The sequence below is a fragment of the Cladophialophora yegresii genome (assembly GCF_000585515.1).
Source record: "Cladophialophora yegresii CBS 114405 chromosome Unknown aczIN-supercont1.7, whole genome shotgun sequence".
Classification (NCBI taxonomy): Eukaryota; Fungi; Ascomycota; class Eurotiomycetes; order Chaetothyriales; family Herpotrichiellaceae; genus Cladophialophora; species Cladophialophora yegresii.
The window spans coordinates 2,123,345-2,141,142 of record NW_006913051.1 but is presented as its reverse complement, the minus strand read 5'-3'; the positions used below and the strand labels follow the sequence as shown (position 1 = coordinate 2,141,142).

Here is a 17,798-nt window from a genome sequence, read left to right as displayed (position 1 = left end):
TGATAAACGCGTCGCTGCTCCCCGAATTTTGCGTCGCCAATCGGTCGATGCCAGCATCAGCCAGCAGGTCTGAGACACGGCCCTTGCCTGATTGACACCTCTCTCTCAATTCATCTACATCTTCGTTCACCTCTCCTTCTGCGTTGTTCTTGTCAGATTTCCTGTTCACAACGCAGTCATGGACAAGAAGGACGAGACGACAACCATCAAGCCGAAGACGGCGCAACCTGTGGCGAGGCCATCGATCAAGCCTACCTCTGCCAGGTTGGCTACGACTTCACGGCCGACCACGACCTCTTCTACGACCCGGCCAGCCGCTGGAAGTTCGCTGAGCAAGCCGCCAGCGAGACCGATCACCACCTCGTCCACAATCCGCAAGCCTACCACTACTACCACCCATAAGAAAAGAGATTCGGACAGTACAGTGGACGAGAAACCTTCGGGCGACGAAAAGAAGGATGGCATATCTGCAAAGCCCAAGCGGATGTCCGTGGCTCCGTCTACATCTTCTGAACGAGCCTCGACTACTACAAACTCAGTCGCTGCCACCCCTGCGCGGCGAACTAGCATCCAATCCTCAACAACGACGGCGAAACCGACTACTGCTCGAACACGACCTCCAGTCCCCTCAACAAGGCTCACTGGCGCAGCGTCGGTTGGAGAGAGGAAACGTCTAAGCACGATCCCTGCCTCTCCCGCGGTCAAATCGGGCGCCGAGTCGGAGGATAACAAGGAGAATACTACGTCTAAAACAGAGCGGACTACTGTTCCCGTCCGTCCAGCACTGGGATCGAGAAAGTCCACCCGGTCAGTCTTGATTGAGCAACGTATCAGGGAATTCGAACTCGTCAACAGTATGCTACAAGCTGCCATGACTGCCGATGGTGCCGATGAACAAGAGCAACATTCCATGGGTCAAGAGGCTGCGACCACAATTGCAAAATTAAAGTCAGACCTGGCAAAAGTCAGGGATTACGAACGGAAGCATGATCGAGTGCCTACAACGGCAGAATTGGAAGAAATTCAATCCGTCACGGGAGAATCGAATCCCGAGCCTCAGGACGATGCCGATGCCCGTTTGGTTGAGGAAGTCCAAGATGCCTCTGTCAGCGAGTTGCAGAAAGAGTTGGCTGAAAGCAGAGCCCAAGCTGAGGCTTTGCAGACCGAGTTGACGGAGCTGCGGACCAAGCTGGAAGTGTCCAGTCAGAGTGCAGCGGAGGAGAGTGGTCGTGTGCAGGAAGCTATCGAAGTAGTTCGAAAAGAACACGCAGCCAAAATCGATGAACTAGGATCTCTTCATAAAACCAGAGTCCAGGAGCTTGAGAATGCTCATCGAGAACATCTGCAAAAACTTTCTGATGGACACGAGTCCGAAAAGAACCAGCTGTCGCAGGAACTTGCCTCGGCCGAAGATGTAGCCACTCAGCTGAAGCTGGATTTGGAGGAACTTCGCAAAACAGCTGCAGAGCGGGCGTCTGCGGCAGACAGCTACAGCGAGATGAAGAACACATTGGAGACCAAGATCGGAAGCCTCGAAATCCAGCTCAAGTCACAATCAGCTGAAAACCAGCGCAACATGGATCAGGTGGAAACTGAAGTCGCCACCAAGCAGAAGGAGATCAGCCAGAAACAGGAGGAACTTGCAAAGGTCAACAAAGAGGTGTCTCGTCAGAAGCAGGTCGTTCAGTCCTTGAAGACTCAAGTCTCGAGTTTTGAGCAGGCAAAGAAAGAGGCCGATGATGCGCAGTCAAAGACAATGAACCAGCTCGAGGAGCAGATCAAAACACTACAACAAGAAAAGGCCGATGCAGTTGCAACAGCAGCAGCCTCTTTAGCAGAGCTTGAGAAAACCCAGGTCAAGCAGTTAGAAGCTATCAAGCAACAGTTGAGCGAAGCCCAGGACCAACTAAAGAAAGCTCAAGATTCAGGCGATACCAAAATGCAGGACATGCTGAAGAAATCGGAAGCCGACATTGCCGCTGCAAACGCCGAGCTCGAGGCTGCCAAAAGTTCCAACTCGAGCAGGATCCAAGACCTCGAGGCACAGCTCCAAAAGCTACAGGATGAGGCAGAGGCCAAGGCATCAGAACACGAGGGAGCTCTCGCCGGTCTACAAAGCCAATTGGATGCGGCGACGAGCGCTCTTCACGAGGCCGCGTCAAACTACGAAACGATCCTGAAAGATCATGAGGCTCGTAGTAGATCTGCTGAGGAAGAGCTCACGATGTTGAAGGCTTCCCATGAGAAGGAGCTTACAGATATCTACTCTGGAATCCAGTCAAAGCATGAAGAGGAGATCACTGCGCTGAAAGCTGCACATGCCAAGGAGGTGGAAGATCTCCAGTCGAACTCACAGTCGAAGCACGAAGAAGAACTTGACGCCCTGAAGATCGGCCATAGCGAGCAAATTCAGCAGCTTGAGGAGAAGCTTCAGGCGTCACAAAAAGAGGCGGGATCCCTCAAAAAGACACATGCAGCTCAGATCAAGCAACTGGAGGAGCAGATGAGCGCGTCGCTCAAAGATCTTGGAGTCATTGAAGCTGGTCACAATGAACAGGTAGATCGCATCAAAGCTGACGCGGCTGAGGCGCAGCAGAGAGCTGTCGACGAGGCGGAGAAGGCCCACATTGAGAGGCTGCAGGAGCTCCAGCAACAGCTTCACGCGGCAGAAGCGGATGTAGCAGAGCTCAGAGCAACTCATACCTCGCAATTGGAAGATCTGGAGAGGCAACGGACCTCGGAGCATGAGGTCGCTCTGAACTCGTTGAAAGAGTCCCATGCCGCAGCGATTAAGAGTCTGGAAGATCAGCTGAAACTCTCCGATGACTCCATGGAGACGATCAAGGCAGAGCATGCCGAACAGCTGAAACTGGTGGAAGATCAGGTATCGTCTCGTCACGCCGAGACAATCAATGCCTTGAAGGAAGAGCACGCCGAGCAACTTCAAGACATGGAGAGCAAAGCCAAGTTAAACCAGGAAGAGGCTCTGGAAGAGCTACGCTCGAGCCTCGCGGAAGAGAAGCGCCAGCTAGAATCACAGATGAACTCGATTCAACAGGACCTTCAAGGTGCCAGAGCGCAAGCTCAGATGATGAAGAGTATCCTTCAAGACACAGAGAAGGATGGCCGAGAGAAGGAAGCACAGCTCAATGACGAAATCGAGAAACTGAGAGCAGACATGTCGACGTCTGTGATGAAGCTTGCCCGCATGAGCGAGGTTCAATTCCAACATGACCAAGTTGTGGCCGCGAAGACCGCCTTGGAAGCCAAGGTTCAAGAAGACTGGGATGCCTTGCGCGTCGAACACGAGAAATCACTGGCCGAATTGCAGGCTACCCTGGAACAGCAGCACCAGCAAGCGGTCGAGCAGATGCAAGATGAACATGCCAAAAGCATCGAGTCGAGTCAATCGGCCGCCAAGTTGGAGGTGGGAGAACTGGAACAGAAGTTGAAGGAAACCCACGACGCGCAATTGGACGAGGTTATGAAGACCCTCGAGAGCCAGTGGAAGTCTCAGGTCGACCAACTGGAGGAGCAGAATGCGGCCGCTAGTTCCCGCTTTAGCACAGCGCAGACGGATCACGAGCAAGCGCTGCAAAAGCTCGAACTGGAGCACGACGCGGCATTAGGCAAACTCCTTGCGGAGCTGCAGGAGGTGCGCGAGGCTGCCGAAGCCGGCCAATTCTCGACCGAGCTGGACCTACTTCGGAAACAGCTGGCTGAGGCCCAAGAGCAGGCGCAAAAGCTAGAAATGAAACATGCGGCGGCGGACGAGGAGCGGGAATCCACTTTGGCCACCCTGAAGCAAAAGCTCGCCGAAGCGGAAGCCCTGGCCACACAGCACCAGGAGCGAGCCAAGGAAATGGAGCAAAAGCACCACGAAGCAGTTGATCTTGCAACCGAGGAGAATGCATCCGCCCTTGCAGCAATAAGACAAGAGCTTGACGCCGCAAAGGAGGCTCATGCTCAGCAGCTCGAACGGACCAAAGAGCTCGAAGAGCAGCACAGCAAGGCGATGGCTGCTGCCATCGACGAAAGAGAATCTGCTCTAGCCAATATGAGTCGAGAGCTCGAGGCCGCAAGAGAAGCCGCCGCGCACCCGGATCAATCACGACTTCAAGAGCTCAACAGAAAGTACCTTGACGCCCAGCACGAGCTTTCAGCTCTGCAGGCTAAGCATGAGCAAGTCATCCGGGAAGCCAGATCAGAGTACGAGGTCCAGCTGGAGACGGCCTTCAAGCGCCTGCACGCACTCGAGAAGGCGAATGAGAAAGAGCAAGATTCGAAGGCTGCCGACGCCTCTAACACAAGCCTTGCTGATGCGAACAAGACGATCAGTTCACTTCAGGTCGAGCTCGAAGGAGCAATGCTTGAGATCGAGACACAACGGACACTGGCCGAGACAGCGCAGAAGGAGCTCGAGCAGTTGAAAGCTCAGCCTATTGCGCTGTCGAGCCCCAAGCCTCGGCCGAAGAGCAAAAGTCCCAAGAGGAATTCAATGAACCCGCAATCACCTACGACGTCGAAACCGGGATTGGAATCGAGTAAATGGGCCAGTCCTGTTGAAGACGTGCCTGCGCTAAGAGGGGGCAGCGGTGAAGACGACGACGATACCACGACCGCCACTGATAGGAGACCACGTAACGTGGCAGGACAGTTGGCCGGCATTCACGAGCAGATCAGACAGCTTGACGAAATGAGCGAAGACTTCCTAGAGAATCATCAGAAGATGGCCAACATATTGAGTCGTGTCGACGATGAGACCCAGTATGCCGACGTTGGCTTTGAGGGCGAAGAAGAGGAGCTGGAGAAAGCGGACTAGTGGTCCTTGTCGCGAGGCGTTTCCTGAGGGATATGAATGGTGTCAATACTCCGGGCGAGTCTGGTACCAGCAGAAGATCCGTGACGGAGGCAATGGAGACAGACGATGAGATGAGTGAGAGCCTTGTGGATTTCTTTGTCTCGCATATCGACGTCAATGGCGATGTCGGTGGCGAGTTTTATTGGTTCACCCGCGTTTGATCCTTGATTCGACACTATCATTTTGGCAAGCGAGCGAGCGAGTGAGCGGCACAGCCTTCGTATTGAAGACATTCTATTCTGGGTTTACAGGTCCTTTTATTGTTATTGCTTGACGCCTTTTCTGCGAGATACCCGTTACATACATTGACCTTGTAGGCGAAGACGAGCACGAGCAAAGAGGCTTGACTCGAAATCATTGAGCGTAACACAGTAGATTCCTAGGATTTTCTCTGCATGCATGTGTTGATGGACGATGGTGGGCGTCGACGAACTCGAACTCGAACTCCGCCCTACGTACCATGTTTCTTGTCTGTGAGTGCGTCTACAGTAGGCACTGTACTGCGCAGCCATCCACCATATGTATGTACTGCAAAGTATCTATCTCGGCGACGGATCAGCCTGCGCCGTTCAGCTCCGTTCTGTGAGTTCAATAGTAAAGCTGAACGAGTATAGGGAGAATGATGCATTCCGAACCATCTGAGCAAGAGGACCAGCACCTTATAGCCTTCCACAACGTTCAATTCTATCAGACAACAAAGAACCAGTTGTCTGTACTCTGTATAGTTGAAGGAAATGAGATGAGTTGAAGCCCTTTGTTTTTCAACTACCGTAGTTCGGCGCACCCATGCTACGTAGGCACATAGGTACCTATGCACACGTATGGAGTATTTCGTCCTTGATCGGCGTCAGCTATCGCATTCCGGTGATGTGCTCAACCCTTCTCCGGGGTATCTCCTCTCCCTCTCAGCAATCAGCAATCAACACTGGAAAGCCACGCCCTCGCGCTTCGCCATGCTGGATCCGCCGCCCGCCGCAAAGCCCGTGCCCTCGCAACTTATCTCGACGAGTCTGCCCTGCCTAGTTCTGGCTTTGGGTTTGGGTTTGGCGTTGGCGTTGGCGTTGACGTTGTCTTTCTGTCTCTCCGCTTTGGCTCCGTCTCTGTCGATTTCTTTGCCCCTACTTTTGTCCGTATGCGTGTCGTGGTCAAGTTTGGCGTTCTTGTGCTTGTGCCTGTGCTTTGATTCGGCGGTGTCTTCCTCTTGCTCGCCGCCTTCCCCTTGCGCTTCTCCTTCTCCTTCCGCATGTCCTGTATCCTCCATGCCGCTCAAATCCGCGTCACATACGAAACATCTAATGATGGCCTTGGATTTTCCGTCGTCCGCGGCACTGCCCTGACCCGCGCCCCGACGTGGCTGGAATAACAAATCCGCACAAGCCCCGCAAATGACGTGGCCGCACTGGTCTGCCGTGCCGAGCACGGCGCGCGAAGTATTCGTCAACACCTTTCTGCACGAGGGACATATCCGGCTGGGGTTGTCGTGGTCGTGGTCCTGATCCTGTTCCTGGTCGGCCAGGCTTTCCTCTGGACCGGCGGAGTCGCTGAGACTGAAAGACACCGAGGCAAGCGATTTCAAGGAATATGGATGCTGCGTTTGTGGCGTCGAGGCCGGACATATCGGATGGAGTTTCTTGGGCTTTAGCTTTGAGATGCCCAAAGAAGATTTAGAGGCCGTCGTGGCCATGGAACTGGCGACGCTGGGCATCCAGAAACTACCGCTTTTGCCTCTGCCTCGCTCGTCGTCGTCGTCCACGCCATGCGCTGGCCTCTTCCTCTTGTTTTTGGCCACCCCATCCTCAAACCCCAATTCATTCCGCTCAAAGCGGTGGAGTTCCTTCTGTTGCCTCTGTTCGGCCTCCATGGCCTCTGCTTCGAGGGCTTCGCGCTCCCGAAGCTGAGTCTCGCGCTCGAGACGCCGGATCTCCCGCCGCTGGGACATCATGTCGTTGAGGGCGCATTCGCGGCAAAAGAGGTGGACTTGGGGTCTGTGCCTCTCAGCGGTCGATTTGGGTTCGCTGGCACCTCCACAACATACCGGATCGCGCGCGTAGGATAGACATAGTCGACAGAATCCAAAGGGGAGCAAACTCTCGCGGGTGAGGCGTGTGGATTGCGTGCCCCATGTTGAGCGGAGGAGGGAGCGTTCGTGCGAGGTGAAGTAGGCGAGGGAGGTGTTGCGTTTTGAGTGGGACATTTTGTTACGTTGGGAGAGGAAGGGTGGTCGAATAGGGGCGGGGCGCGGATGTGAGAGAGATGGTGTGTGAGTTTCGGGATGTCGGAGCACCTTTTGTGGTGATCGTGGATGGAGAATGTGCGTTTGGACTGTCACTGATGTCCGGTCGGAGATGGACCCGCTTTGGCTCAAGGCGATATACCTTACCAACCACGATTGCGTGTTGTCCTGTGCACTCGGGGAGATGTCTGTTGTCGAATAGATGATGTCGCTGTTCAGCTCCACCCCGGTTCAAGCTTGAAAATGGCGGGCCAGCCGATCAAGTAGGCGAACTTGCCGCCGCGCTCATTGCCAGCCGATGGACGTTGGGAGCAGGGCTTTTGATGTCGCGGTACGGATAGGGTGGGTGACCCTGTGAATATCCGGCCTCGAGGGTTCAAATTAGAAATCGCTGACTTGTGGATAGTCGGCGCTGATGGCAGGACAGACAGATAGGATGTTAAGGACGTCGTCGTGATGATAAGACGGATTGATAGATTGCTAGTACGGATTATATCCTGCAGTACTTCGTCAGGGAAGACGGCTTAGTAACCTTATGTCGGGTGTAAGTCGCCGATGGTGACAGGTACCTGGTAACGAGGACAACGCGTGTATATCGCCTTAACCACGGTGTCTCCAACAGTCGGTAACAATGATTCAAGGACGATGACTGCCTGTAGCCGGAGCTGTTTTGTCGCTAAGAGTATATGCTGGTGGTAATGAATTATCAATGGTGAGAACCTCTTTCACGATATCCTGCTACTATCGGACGCTGATGCTGGTCGATGTCACAATGGATAGCGATAGAAGTTCCTAGCTATAGACAATGCTACCGGTCGATGCTAAAGACAAGCCATAATTACGAGTCGATGTCGAGCGGGAAGCAATAGCTACTGTCGGTTGATGTCACCAATGATCCTCCGTAACAACGTTGTCGTTGGGAGTGGATTTGGCGGCTAAATGCCGGATCAGGACACGCGCCATGTAAAGATTATCGGAACTTCATGTCAGCTCTTCTTCTTCGTCTCGCACCACATCACGTTGTCCTACAGAAGGAGACCATCACACCGAATACCCGGCTACAGGGCACCAGAACCCATTGCTCTCTCGCACGTCCGCCATCTTCAGCATGTCCCAACGGCCCTGATCATTCCCAAACGAATGTGTCCTCGCCCTTCGCAACGCCACGGCTCCCAATCCCACCAGCTCGCGCCGGCCTTCGACACGAACGCACACCGAATCCCGACGAGTGCTGAGGACGTAGCTCTCATTTTTGATGGCGTAGCCATCCTTGGCCGCCAGGAGATGCCCAATATCGCGTGCCTTGTTGACGCGGACAGCGTCCATGTTCAAGGCGTTTGCATGCCATTCTTGCTTGGAAACGCCTTCCGGATCACCACCTTTGGCAGTAAATCGTGAGTGAAAGGGAGGAATTGGCCCTAGGCATTTCCCCAGAGCCACTTTTGAGGTGCTCGCCGTGGACGTCGTGGTGCCTTCCCGTGCCACTTTAGCGGCCTTCGTATCCCTATTCCTCCTTACCCTCTGCTTCTGCCTCTTCTTCCTGCTGCGTCCCGCAGGTGACTCTTCCAGCATCGACATGACTTCCTCGACAGTCTTGTTGTACAGCTTCTCTTCTTCCTGCTCGGCGGTTTTGCCAGCTCTGATTTCCTCTCGTCGCTTCTCTCGCTCAGCCTGGATCTTGGCCAGTCGTCTCCTGTTTGCGTCTCTGCTGATCTCTTGAACTCTGCCATCGACCAGTTGCAGGCAGGGGTAGTACATCTCGGCGTTGGTGTGCTTCAAGGCGAACATCAGTTTTTCCAGATCTGCTTGTTGCACGTCATACCCATCTGTTGGGACAGCGGAATAGCCTTGGATGTCGGGGTTGCCGAGACCCTCGTTGTTCCTGGATTGCCCCAGCATCACGTATGCCCGAAGCGTCTCCGGTCGCTTAGTTGCCGGTCCACCATACATCCTTTGTCCATGTTCCAACGCCTTCGTGGCAAACCAGTGTGCTCGGATCATGTCACAGCACGACCAGGCTCTTTCGGCGCACATATCCCAGACTGCTGTGACGGTGCAATCGTCCACTCCAAGTTCGGCGAGTCCGTCCAGGATGTACGCAGCTCGACGGTACATCTTGGGCGCCGGGATCTCCTCAAAGTCTTCAAAGTCTTTCAGCAATCTCAAGACATCATCCTTCAACCGCATGATCAGAGAGTCGTTTTCCTCACAAATGCAGGCGTCGCAGCGACAATTGAAGCCATACGTCCTCTTGATGTCCTCGAGACGAGATTCTCGACTCTCCGGGAAATGGTCATTCACACGATCGTATGAGATGGTGATCTCTTCACCACCCTTGATGCGTCTGGTGGCCTGGAGCAGCATTGCCAAGCGAGGAGTCTGCATGCGGTACCAGCCGACCTTTTTAAATGTATCTGGTTGCTTCGTGTCGCACGGCACGTGCAGCTCAGCATTGGGCTGACAAGAATGTTTCATGGAGCCCGTCATGAATCCGAATCCGCTGCTGTTGTCTTCAACGTCGCCCGTATGCACTTTGTACTCGCCCGCGTCAGAGAAGAATCTCACAGCCATCCGGACTATGCTCTTGCGGATTGTGGTGTCAAGGCTCCGCATTTGCCTGGTGGCCACCACGATGCGATCATAGAGAGGTGTTTGGCCGGGGCGAGTCAAGAGGAATTCAGCCTCTTGGACGGTGCAGCCTAGATTCCCCCGCGAAAGTTCAGGCTCGGCCATTAAGTGGTACAGTCGACACATCTCTTCGGTGATGTGCAAGCAGATGGCGGCGAAGGTCACGTCTCCCACGCGATCTGGACCGGGGAATGGTGGACTGAAGTCTTGTGGTGACTCTGGGACGACGCCGAAGCCAGGCTCAAGGAAGATCTCTTCACCAGCATTGAAGTCGCGAGACGCCTGTGACTTGGTTAGCCAACGCTGACGCCGTCGAGGAGGCACAGAGGCTGGGTTGCTACTCACGAAGAACCCATATCCTTTGCCGTGAGGTGCTTGCCGCCAGCGGGCCTGCGTTGTTGCTGAACTGCTAGCCATCTCGGTTGGTACTGGTGAAGATCCAGGAAGGAGGAAAATCGTAACGAACGGATTAGTTGAAAAGAGAAGCGACATTCAAAGGTAGTGGTGTGTCAAAGAACATGAATAGGAAGCGGCAGGATGGCGCGCGCGTACCTCATTGTCACCACCGCACCGCGGAGCCTCTTGGACTACGATGGTGACCCCATTCTCCGCGCCGTTGCGGACTACTGAAAGGCTTTGTCGTTCTCAGCGTCCTTATGGGTCGATGAGGGCATCGACAAGAGGCTGACATTGTCGCCAGTACTTCAAAAGACAGCCTACGACTTGATCCAAAGGGCATCGACCTGTCTGCTTGATGGTATAAGGACACACCGAACAGTTCTACATCTATCTCCGTTACAGGCGGTGCCCCTCACTGTCCTTACGATGCCCTAGAAGTTTGATCAGATTATATTTCAAGCTGTCTACTATACTTTTCAAGGTGTGTTCGACGGGCTATCCATCTATCTTCGCATGGAAATACGTCCTGACTAATGCCTATCGACACCACCACCCGTGACCTGTCTGACCTTTGTTGGACCGTTACGACCGGTCAAGTGGACGGGGCGAAAGCGAGGGCGCTGGCTGGAACCGGACCCTTCCACGGCGAAGATGGAGCGCCATGGAACATTACAAGGATACTGGAGAACCACGACAACCCAGAGTCTGGCCCGTTTGGTCAATTTGTCTTCTGCAAGGGAGGAACCGACGGCGACTTGGACAAGGAAGACATAAAGGACCAGGAGAAGATGAGTCTTTCCTGGACCTGGGATGGGAAATCATTGCCGGCGGATGAAGAAGAGCAGGTCCTTGTAGCCTTCGAAAGAGGGTCCTGGCAAACCACAACTCACCGTACCTTTGTCGGGATAGGCTTGGGTAAAGACGTCCAATACATGCAATCAGTCTTTGTCATGTGTCCGAACGGCGTGCGTTGGCGAAATGCGACACGAATACTGATGCTGATGTTCACTCTCGTTGAGAAACCTCTTCGCTCTCACTCTGAGGACGCTGTGTTTCCAGCTCGCGGGGATGATGGCTTCGAATAGCTCCATGGTTGTATTTCAGGGTTAGAGCCATTCTTGTAGACAATCAGATGGATGAGCACCCTGCCGACAAGACATTCTGTTCCAGCCTGTGATGACCAGTACCATATGTTACCTTGCATGACACTACAGCTCTGGACATGTGACCAGCGTGCTTCCTGCACCCAACAGCTCCAAACCTGATGACACAAGCGATCTCGCTGGATCCGTCTATGCTCGTCTGTCCCGCCACCTTTGCAGACATGAGAACTCCTTGACTAGCCGGACCAGGAAATATACCGGTATCCAGAATGTGATGCCCACGACGATGATCAATATTTGGGCCCACAGCGGCCAGTCGAGGTAACTGGCGGATGACCTCGGCATGATCTGGTGATGGACGTCCAAGGCGAAGTCGCGTATCGGTGCCATTTCGTTCCAGTATGGACGAGTGTGCCCCTTCTGCCCGAAAGGTTAAAGTATACCGTCGTTGCAATCGCTCGTCTGGGATTGGAGTAGACTGTCAGCGAACTGAGTCGAGGTTGATCACAGAAGCGAGGCCGACTCACAGTGATGACGTTGCGTTAAACTTCTCCTTGCTCTCCTCCAGGACCGTTCGTGCTTTGAGCCAGATGGCTAGATCTCTACGCGGGGTGGGGGCAGATCGGCGTGGCTCCTGAGACTGGAATGTGAGTTGTTTTTCTCGGCATCAAGCTCGTCGCTTTTGACCACGTACCAATTCGAGCATGAGTCTCTGTAGGTGAAGCGCACCACATGCAGACTAGTGGAACCCGTGGTCGAGGCACGGCTACGGTCTTAGCCGTTTGGCTTTGTTCCGACACTCGGTTTGCCATCCACGTCTGCAAACAAACAAAGACAAACTCCCACATAAAGATCGTACAGGCTCAGCCATCATAGCCACTTCTTGCCGGCAGCGGTGACTCGTTGGCGGAATATCGGACTCTTGATCGGGTTGCCGACCGCGTAGAACGGGTTCATCAAAGTCTTGACCCACAGATCGAAGACCTCGTTCATGAACTGCCGGATGGCTTCCTCCGTCTGCGGGCTAGTCGGGTTCTGCGGGATTGACGTGGATGAGATGGTCGACGTCCGACTCCCTGCGGATGCATTCGTCGTCGAGGGTTGATGCAGAAGCATGAATCGGACGTTGGTGCCGGTGATGAAACAGCTGATGTGGGAATTGGTGGGCGCGTAGTTGTCGATGACCTTGAGCCACATGTTTGGCTGGAGCCACTGGACTTCTTCGACCACGTCGAGAGCGGCGTGGACGATGAACTGGTTCATGTACCGTGAGGTTTCCCCGTTTCGGAAGCGAGCAACGCCATCGCCGCCGGCCTTTGACGTGCCAAATGTCAATTCGAAGACCGGTGTGTCGGTGGGCGAGATGATGACGAAGTAGTAAGACATGGTGCTTGCGATATGGTCGGTGCAGGACTCGGTGAGACGTCAAGCGCCCTTGCATAGGCGCAGAGTAGAGTATGAAGGGAGAAATGCTATGATAGCGACACCTTGCCGTCCCAGTCTGTTGTAGGGACAAAGTTGATGCAAGTGTAAGCCGACTTCCATCTTATCTTATCATTTGCGCAGACGGCCTCTACTGTACCGTATCCGGGGGAGCATTCACCTCCTATAGGCACCGCAACGGCATAGTACTCTGGATTTGTACCTAGTCTAATATGCCATTCCTTTCAATATATCAGTCTGTCTATGAAGCCGGCCGCAATGCCTGCGCTCGCGTTTGGACTCAATGCCACTAGGTCAGGACCCTCAAAGCCAGCGCAAAAGCGCAAAGCATTCTTCGACGAAGACGACGGTGCTCCAGAAGATGTGCCCGCCCCAGCATACGGAGCGAAGAAATCCTCTAAGCCACTCCGGCCGATAACAGATCTGGGCGCCGACGAGGATGAGAAGGGTCCTCCGAGGAAATCGCCGAAGCTGTCGTCGTATGGCTTGCAGCCCGCGAAAGGGAAACCCTCCGCACCCACGCTTGGAAGCGACAAGTACACTAATCTGTCGGCGTTGAGGAGCGCAAAACTACACGATGAAGAGGCTTCCAAGCTCGATGCCTCGGTGTACGACTACGACGCCGTTTATGATACATTCCATGCACACAAAGAGAAGAAATCAAATAGCGATGCACAGGATTCGGGACCAAAATATATGGGCTCATTACTACAGAGCGCAGAAGTGCGAAAGCGAGACCAGCTGCGAGCACGAGAGAAGCTGCTGCAACGGGAACGAGAAGCCGAAGGGGATGAGTTTGCCGACAAGGAGAAGTTCGTGACAGGCGCATATAAGAAACAACAAGAAGAAATCAAGAAGTTGGAGGAGGAAGAGAAGAAGCGCGAAGAGGCTGAAGAGGAACGCCGGCGGAAAGGTGGTGGCATGACGGCGTTCCACAAGCGCATGCTGGAGAAGGATGAGGAGCGGATGCAGATGATCAAGGAGGCCGAGGAACAGGCCGCCGAGAGGAAGGAACGTGGTGTCGAAGTGGAACAGGAGGCTGAAGAAGGAATATCCGATGCTAAGATCGCCGAGGATCTGAACAAACGAGGCACCAGAGTTGTGGTTAACGATGAGGGTGAAGTCGTGGACAAGCGACAGCTCCTATCAGCCGGCCTCAATGTTGCGCCGAAGAAGCCCGGCAAGGACCAACAAGCAACTACGAAACAAGAATCCGCTCGACCACAAGAATACTGGCGATCATCCAAGGCACACGACGCCCGGGAGGCGCAACGTGAGAGGCAGTCACGTATGGTGGAGCGGCAGATCGAAGACATGCTGGAGAAACAGAAGCAAGCCGAAGCCGAGGAGAACCAAGCACAGCAGGAGAAGAATAAAAGCAGAGTCACTGAGGCTGACAAGATGTCTGCCAAGGAGAGATATCTGCAGCGGAAGAAGGAAAGAGAGGAAGAAGCGAGAAAGAAGAAAGAGGCCGGGGGCGGCGGTTGACGTGGCAATAAGCAGCTTCTCCTCAACTCTTTGTCTTACTGGATGAACATTCCGCCATCTACTGCAATCACTTTGTTGTGGACGTAACCAGTCTTGACAATCCAGACCACTGTCTCGGCGATTTCGTCCGGCTTCCCAAGCCTGCCGATTGGGACCTCTGAAGCAGATCGAGGTGTCAGTGAATCTCCATGGTTTCAGGAATCCAGAGCACGGGGCCCAGAGTCACAACTTACTCGCAGCCAACTCCGCCGATGCTCCAGGCAACATCTTGGTCTCCTCGATCAACGCGGGCGCGACACCATTGACAGTAATGCCCTTCTTAGCATATGCACCAGCCAGCCAATGTACCAAGCCATGCAGTGCCGATTTTGACGACCTAGTCCGCCAGAGTCAGTGTGACGAACACGGGCGCCAACGCAGATTCCGTACATACGCATAATGCGGCCCAACAACACCGCCCGTGAAAGCCGCAACACTGGAACAGAAGATCACTCTTCCCCACCCGTGCTCGAGCATCTTCGGCAGACAAAGCTGCGTCAGCAGGAATCCCGTCCCGCAATTCGCCCTCCACGTCTGCTCGAAGTCCTCCACGCTGATCTCGCTGATATCCTTGACGCCGGACTTTCCCATCGTGAGTCCGGCATTGTTGAACAAAATGGTCGGGTGGCCTAGTTGTTCCACAACTACGGCGTGCAATTTGCGGGTTTCTTCGTAAGATGAGAGGTCGGCCTTGAAGGAAGAAGCGCGCACGCCCATATCCTTGAGCTGGGAAACGAGCGACTCCGCCGTCTCGGCGGCGGTGTTGTAGTGTACTGCGATGGAGCAATTGAGGCGTGCGAGCGCGAGGCATGTTGCCTTTCCGATTCCACCCGTCGCGCCGGTGACCAGGGCGAGATGAGACGAAAGGTCCGTGATCAAGGCCATCTTGACGATCTGATATCTAAGTGCTCGGGTGGTGAAATCAGGTCGGTGATGCTCAGCCAATCTTCCGCAGGGACTTAGATGTCGAAGTCTCTGTAGTCGTAGTATGCTCGGAAAGTACGCAATAGACCGCTGTCACCCTCGAATAAGGTCTCCCGCGTCCCGGATGTCGTCGTAGCCCAGCTTTCTTCTTGCTCCTTGCCCTATACCTTGCCCTCGACGTCTTCTCCCTTCTACTGCAGTTATCGAGCCGGTGAGGGGTCGTCTTCGAAGCGACAGGAGGCCAAACTGCAGATCTACTCCTCGAATCACAGACAGTTGGACGTGTTGTTCCCCCTATTGACTACGTCTTCAACAGAGTCGACAAATATGTGAATGCTGTACTCCAGAGCTTCGGAGTCAATGAACTCAGCATCGACACGACCAAGTAACATTGAGACGGGCGAGTCGTTCGTTATCTCCGAGCGACGATGCTCTGTGCATTATGTAGTGGTTTCTCCACATCACACGGATGGGGTTCTCCGTCCTTCCACTACCATCACGTCGCTACTGGAGGACGTCTCGATACATCTACATAGAGAGATTTCGGCGCCCCTCCGTGAGTATTTCTCGTCGATTCTCTGTGAAGGACGGCGGTCGTGAGCAGGGTGTCCCTCTCAGTCTTGACTCACACCAGCTACAAAGGGAGTGTCGAGCGAGCATTCTCGACATAGTTCTCCGCAGTGGCACTTGTATCCTGATATACATGCTCGGGTCATGATAGGGTACTGAGAACAGCAAGTTGTGCCAATTGTACATCTAGACTGTGACGTGCAACCTATGAGATCTACAGTTCTAATCCCGGCATACCTGATCTCTACCATGTGAACCTACTAGCCCGTCCCACAAGGCTTCCAGCGGAGATATAGTACATGCTCAATACTCCGTATCCGCCCTCTCTCCCTCCTTGAGAAGAGTCCTTTAGTCCAAAAGCCTGACTTGAGCTCCAATCATCTCTGCCTGGCACGCCGTCCTGTGCTCTTCCACGACATACTTGTACCGCGTGCTATGTGGCTCCATCTCTAGCCGGGAAGCATATCAGCTTTGCACCAAGGTAATCTCGCCTCTCTGCATGGCTTCCCATGACCGAGCAAGTCGAACCTGAACATGGTATACAACGTTCTTTCCCGTACCTCGAATTTTCGTCTTCTTCCTCGAGAACGTTGCAGAGTCTTTACAACCCCTGCCACACCACAGACTAGCTCTTACTCCAACCCAACACCTCCATACAGGGTCATCGCCTTACCCATTCATATTCCGGCAAACGATACTTGTCTCCCTCGGCAAACGCGCTGCCGAACCACCGGTGCGCGAACTCCATGACACCGCTCCGCGCGATGACCCTAAAGATGTTATTCCTTAACCAAATCCCCCACACCGTCTGCGGCGCCAACACCGCCGGGATGAGCGGCGGAATCTTCTGTAAGTCCGTGATGATCGGCCTCATGGTCTGCTCGTAGCCTTTAAGCCCGGCCGCAATATCTCCCTTAGATTTACAAATCTCGCCCGCGAGCACATACCCGCCCGCCAGAGCCAGCGTCGTGCCCCCTCCCGTCGGACCGGCCGCGTACCCGGCATCCCCGACGAGGACGAACCTACCCTTAGACAGACCCGGGAGTTTGACCTGGACGATCTCGCTGGCGTAAAAGTCCGACGCGGAGTCCATCATGAGCTTGAGCACCTCGTCGGTTTTCCAGCCCGCGCCCGCGAACCGCGCCGCGACGTATCGTTTGAGCGCGTCGTCGCCCTTAGAGGCGGCCTCGCGGAAGGGGATCGGCGCGGTCTGGTCCCTTCGAGGGTGCACACTCATCAGGGTGACGCGCGTGACGCCTGCGGGGTCCGGTCCAAGGGCGATGAATCGACCTCCTGGCGCGGTGTATGCGTGTCCGACCTTGCTCCCATGGAGCAGATCGCCGGGCAGGGAGAAGTACGCGGACCACAGGTTGACGGGGTGGACGTAGTCGCGTGGCTGGCAGTTGAGGCCGAGGGCCCTAGTCCTGGAGGTGGCACCGTCGCAGGCCACGACGAGATCATATTCCGCGGTGGGGAGTTTGCCGTTCATAAAGTCCACCGTGACGGGGCCGTCGAGGGTTTCCGGCTGTCGCATACTAGCCACTTGCTCTCCGAAGACGTAGTTGATCTGTTGAGATTGATCGTGGTCGTGGTCGTGGTCGTGGTCGTGATCGCCATCGTTACCTTGGTCTTGACCAGGACCTCGATTGCTAACTTCCTCGTCTTCATTGGTTAAGTCTTGACCCCGACTTTTCTTATCCCCACCCGTCAACCCATACAAGACGCCCGCCAACTCGCCCCTAAAGATCTCATACTCGCTCACCAAGCTCTGCTGCTCCGGATTGCCCGTCGGGCGAATCGTGCCGAACGGCTTCCCCGCAGAATTCACAAAGCTCACGCCCGCGAGCGTCGTGCTCTTCGCCCTCACCGCGGCCTCCATGCCCTTCATCCTCCGCATGACCGTCACGCCTGCGGTGCGGATATCGACGGCCTGTCCCGCGCTGCGTAACGAGGGGAACCGTTCAATGACTGTGACGGCCGCGCCGGCTCGAGCGAACCAATATGCGGTGGTGGGGCCGGCGATGGAGGCCCCGACGACGAGCACGCGAAGGGGTTTCAACATTGTGTGCTTTACCAAGCGCCTGAGCGCGTGAGGGAGCGAAGGGAGGGT

The 17,798-nt window shown here is 54.7% G+C and overlaps 7 protein-coding genes across 7 annotated transcripts; 2 read left to right on the top strand and 5 right to left on the bottom strand.

Annotated features, from left to right (window-relative positions):
• Positions 1 to 178: 178 nt before the first annotated feature.
• On the top strand, positions 179 to 4,822 carry A1O7_09880 (uncharacterized protein; the record flags this gene model as incomplete). The annotated part of the gene is made up of 1 exon (XM_007763865.1): positions 179 to 4,822. One exon carries the CDS (start codon positions 179 to 181, stop codon positions 4,820 to 4,822), a length of 4,644 nt encoding a protein of 1,547 aa, XP_007762055.1.
• A 958-nt stretch (positions 4,823 to 5,780) lies between these two features.
• On the bottom strand, positions 5,781 to 7,055 carry A1O7_09879 (uncharacterized protein; the record flags this gene model as incomplete). Its single annotated transcript, XM_007763864.1, has 1 exon — positions 5,781 to 7,055. The coding sequence occupies one exon, from the start codon at positions 7,053 to 7,055 to the stop codon at positions 5,781 to 5,783; it is 1,275 nt and encodes a 424-aa protein (XP_007762054.1).
• Positions 7,056 to 8,135: 1,080 nt separating this feature from the next.
• A1O7_09878 (uncharacterized protein) lies at positions 8,136 to 10,139 on the bottom strand (the record flags this gene model as incomplete). The annotated part of the gene is made up of 2 exons (XM_007763863.1): positions 8,136 to 10,004; positions 10,068 to 10,139. The coding sequence occupies 2 exons, from the start codon at positions 10,137 to 10,139 to the stop codon at positions 8,136 to 8,138; spliced, it is 1,941 nt and encodes a 646-aa protein (XP_007762053.1).
• Positions 10,140 to 12,094: 1,955 nt separating this feature from the next.
• On the bottom strand, positions 12,095 to 12,610 carry A1O7_09877 (uncharacterized protein; the record flags this gene model as incomplete). The annotated part of the gene is made up of 1 exon (XM_007763862.1): positions 12,095 to 12,610. One exon carries the CDS (start codon positions 12,608 to 12,610, stop codon positions 12,095 to 12,097), a length of 516 nt encoding a protein of 171 aa, XP_007762052.1.
• A 315-nt stretch (positions 12,611 to 12,925) lies between these two features.
• Positions 12,926 to 14,155, top strand: A1O7_09876 (uncharacterized protein; the record flags this gene model as incomplete). The annotated part of the gene is made up of 1 exon (XM_007763861.1): positions 12,926 to 14,155. One exon carries the CDS (start codon positions 12,926 to 12,928, stop codon positions 14,153 to 14,155), a length of 1,230 nt encoding a protein of 409 aa, XP_007762051.1.
• A 35-nt stretch (positions 14,156 to 14,190) lies between these two features.
• Positions 14,191 to 15,079, bottom strand: A1O7_09875 (uncharacterized protein; the record flags this gene model as incomplete). Its single annotated transcript, XM_007763860.1, has 3 exons — positions 14,191 to 14,312; positions 14,389 to 14,531; positions 14,589 to 15,079. The coding sequence occupies 3 exons, from the start codon at positions 15,077 to 15,079 to the stop codon at positions 14,191 to 14,193; spliced, it is 756 nt and encodes a 251-aa protein (XP_007762050.1).
• Positions 15,080 to 16,349: 1,270 nt separating this feature from the next.
• On the bottom strand, positions 16,350 to 17,750 carry A1O7_09874 (uncharacterized protein; the record flags this gene model as incomplete). Its single annotated transcript, XM_007763859.1, has 1 exon — positions 16,350 to 17,750. The coding sequence occupies one exon, from the start codon at positions 17,748 to 17,750 to the stop codon at positions 16,350 to 16,352; it is 1,401 nt and encodes a 466-aa protein (XP_007762049.1).
• Between the last annotated feature and the right edge of the window lie 48 nt (positions 17,751 to 17,798).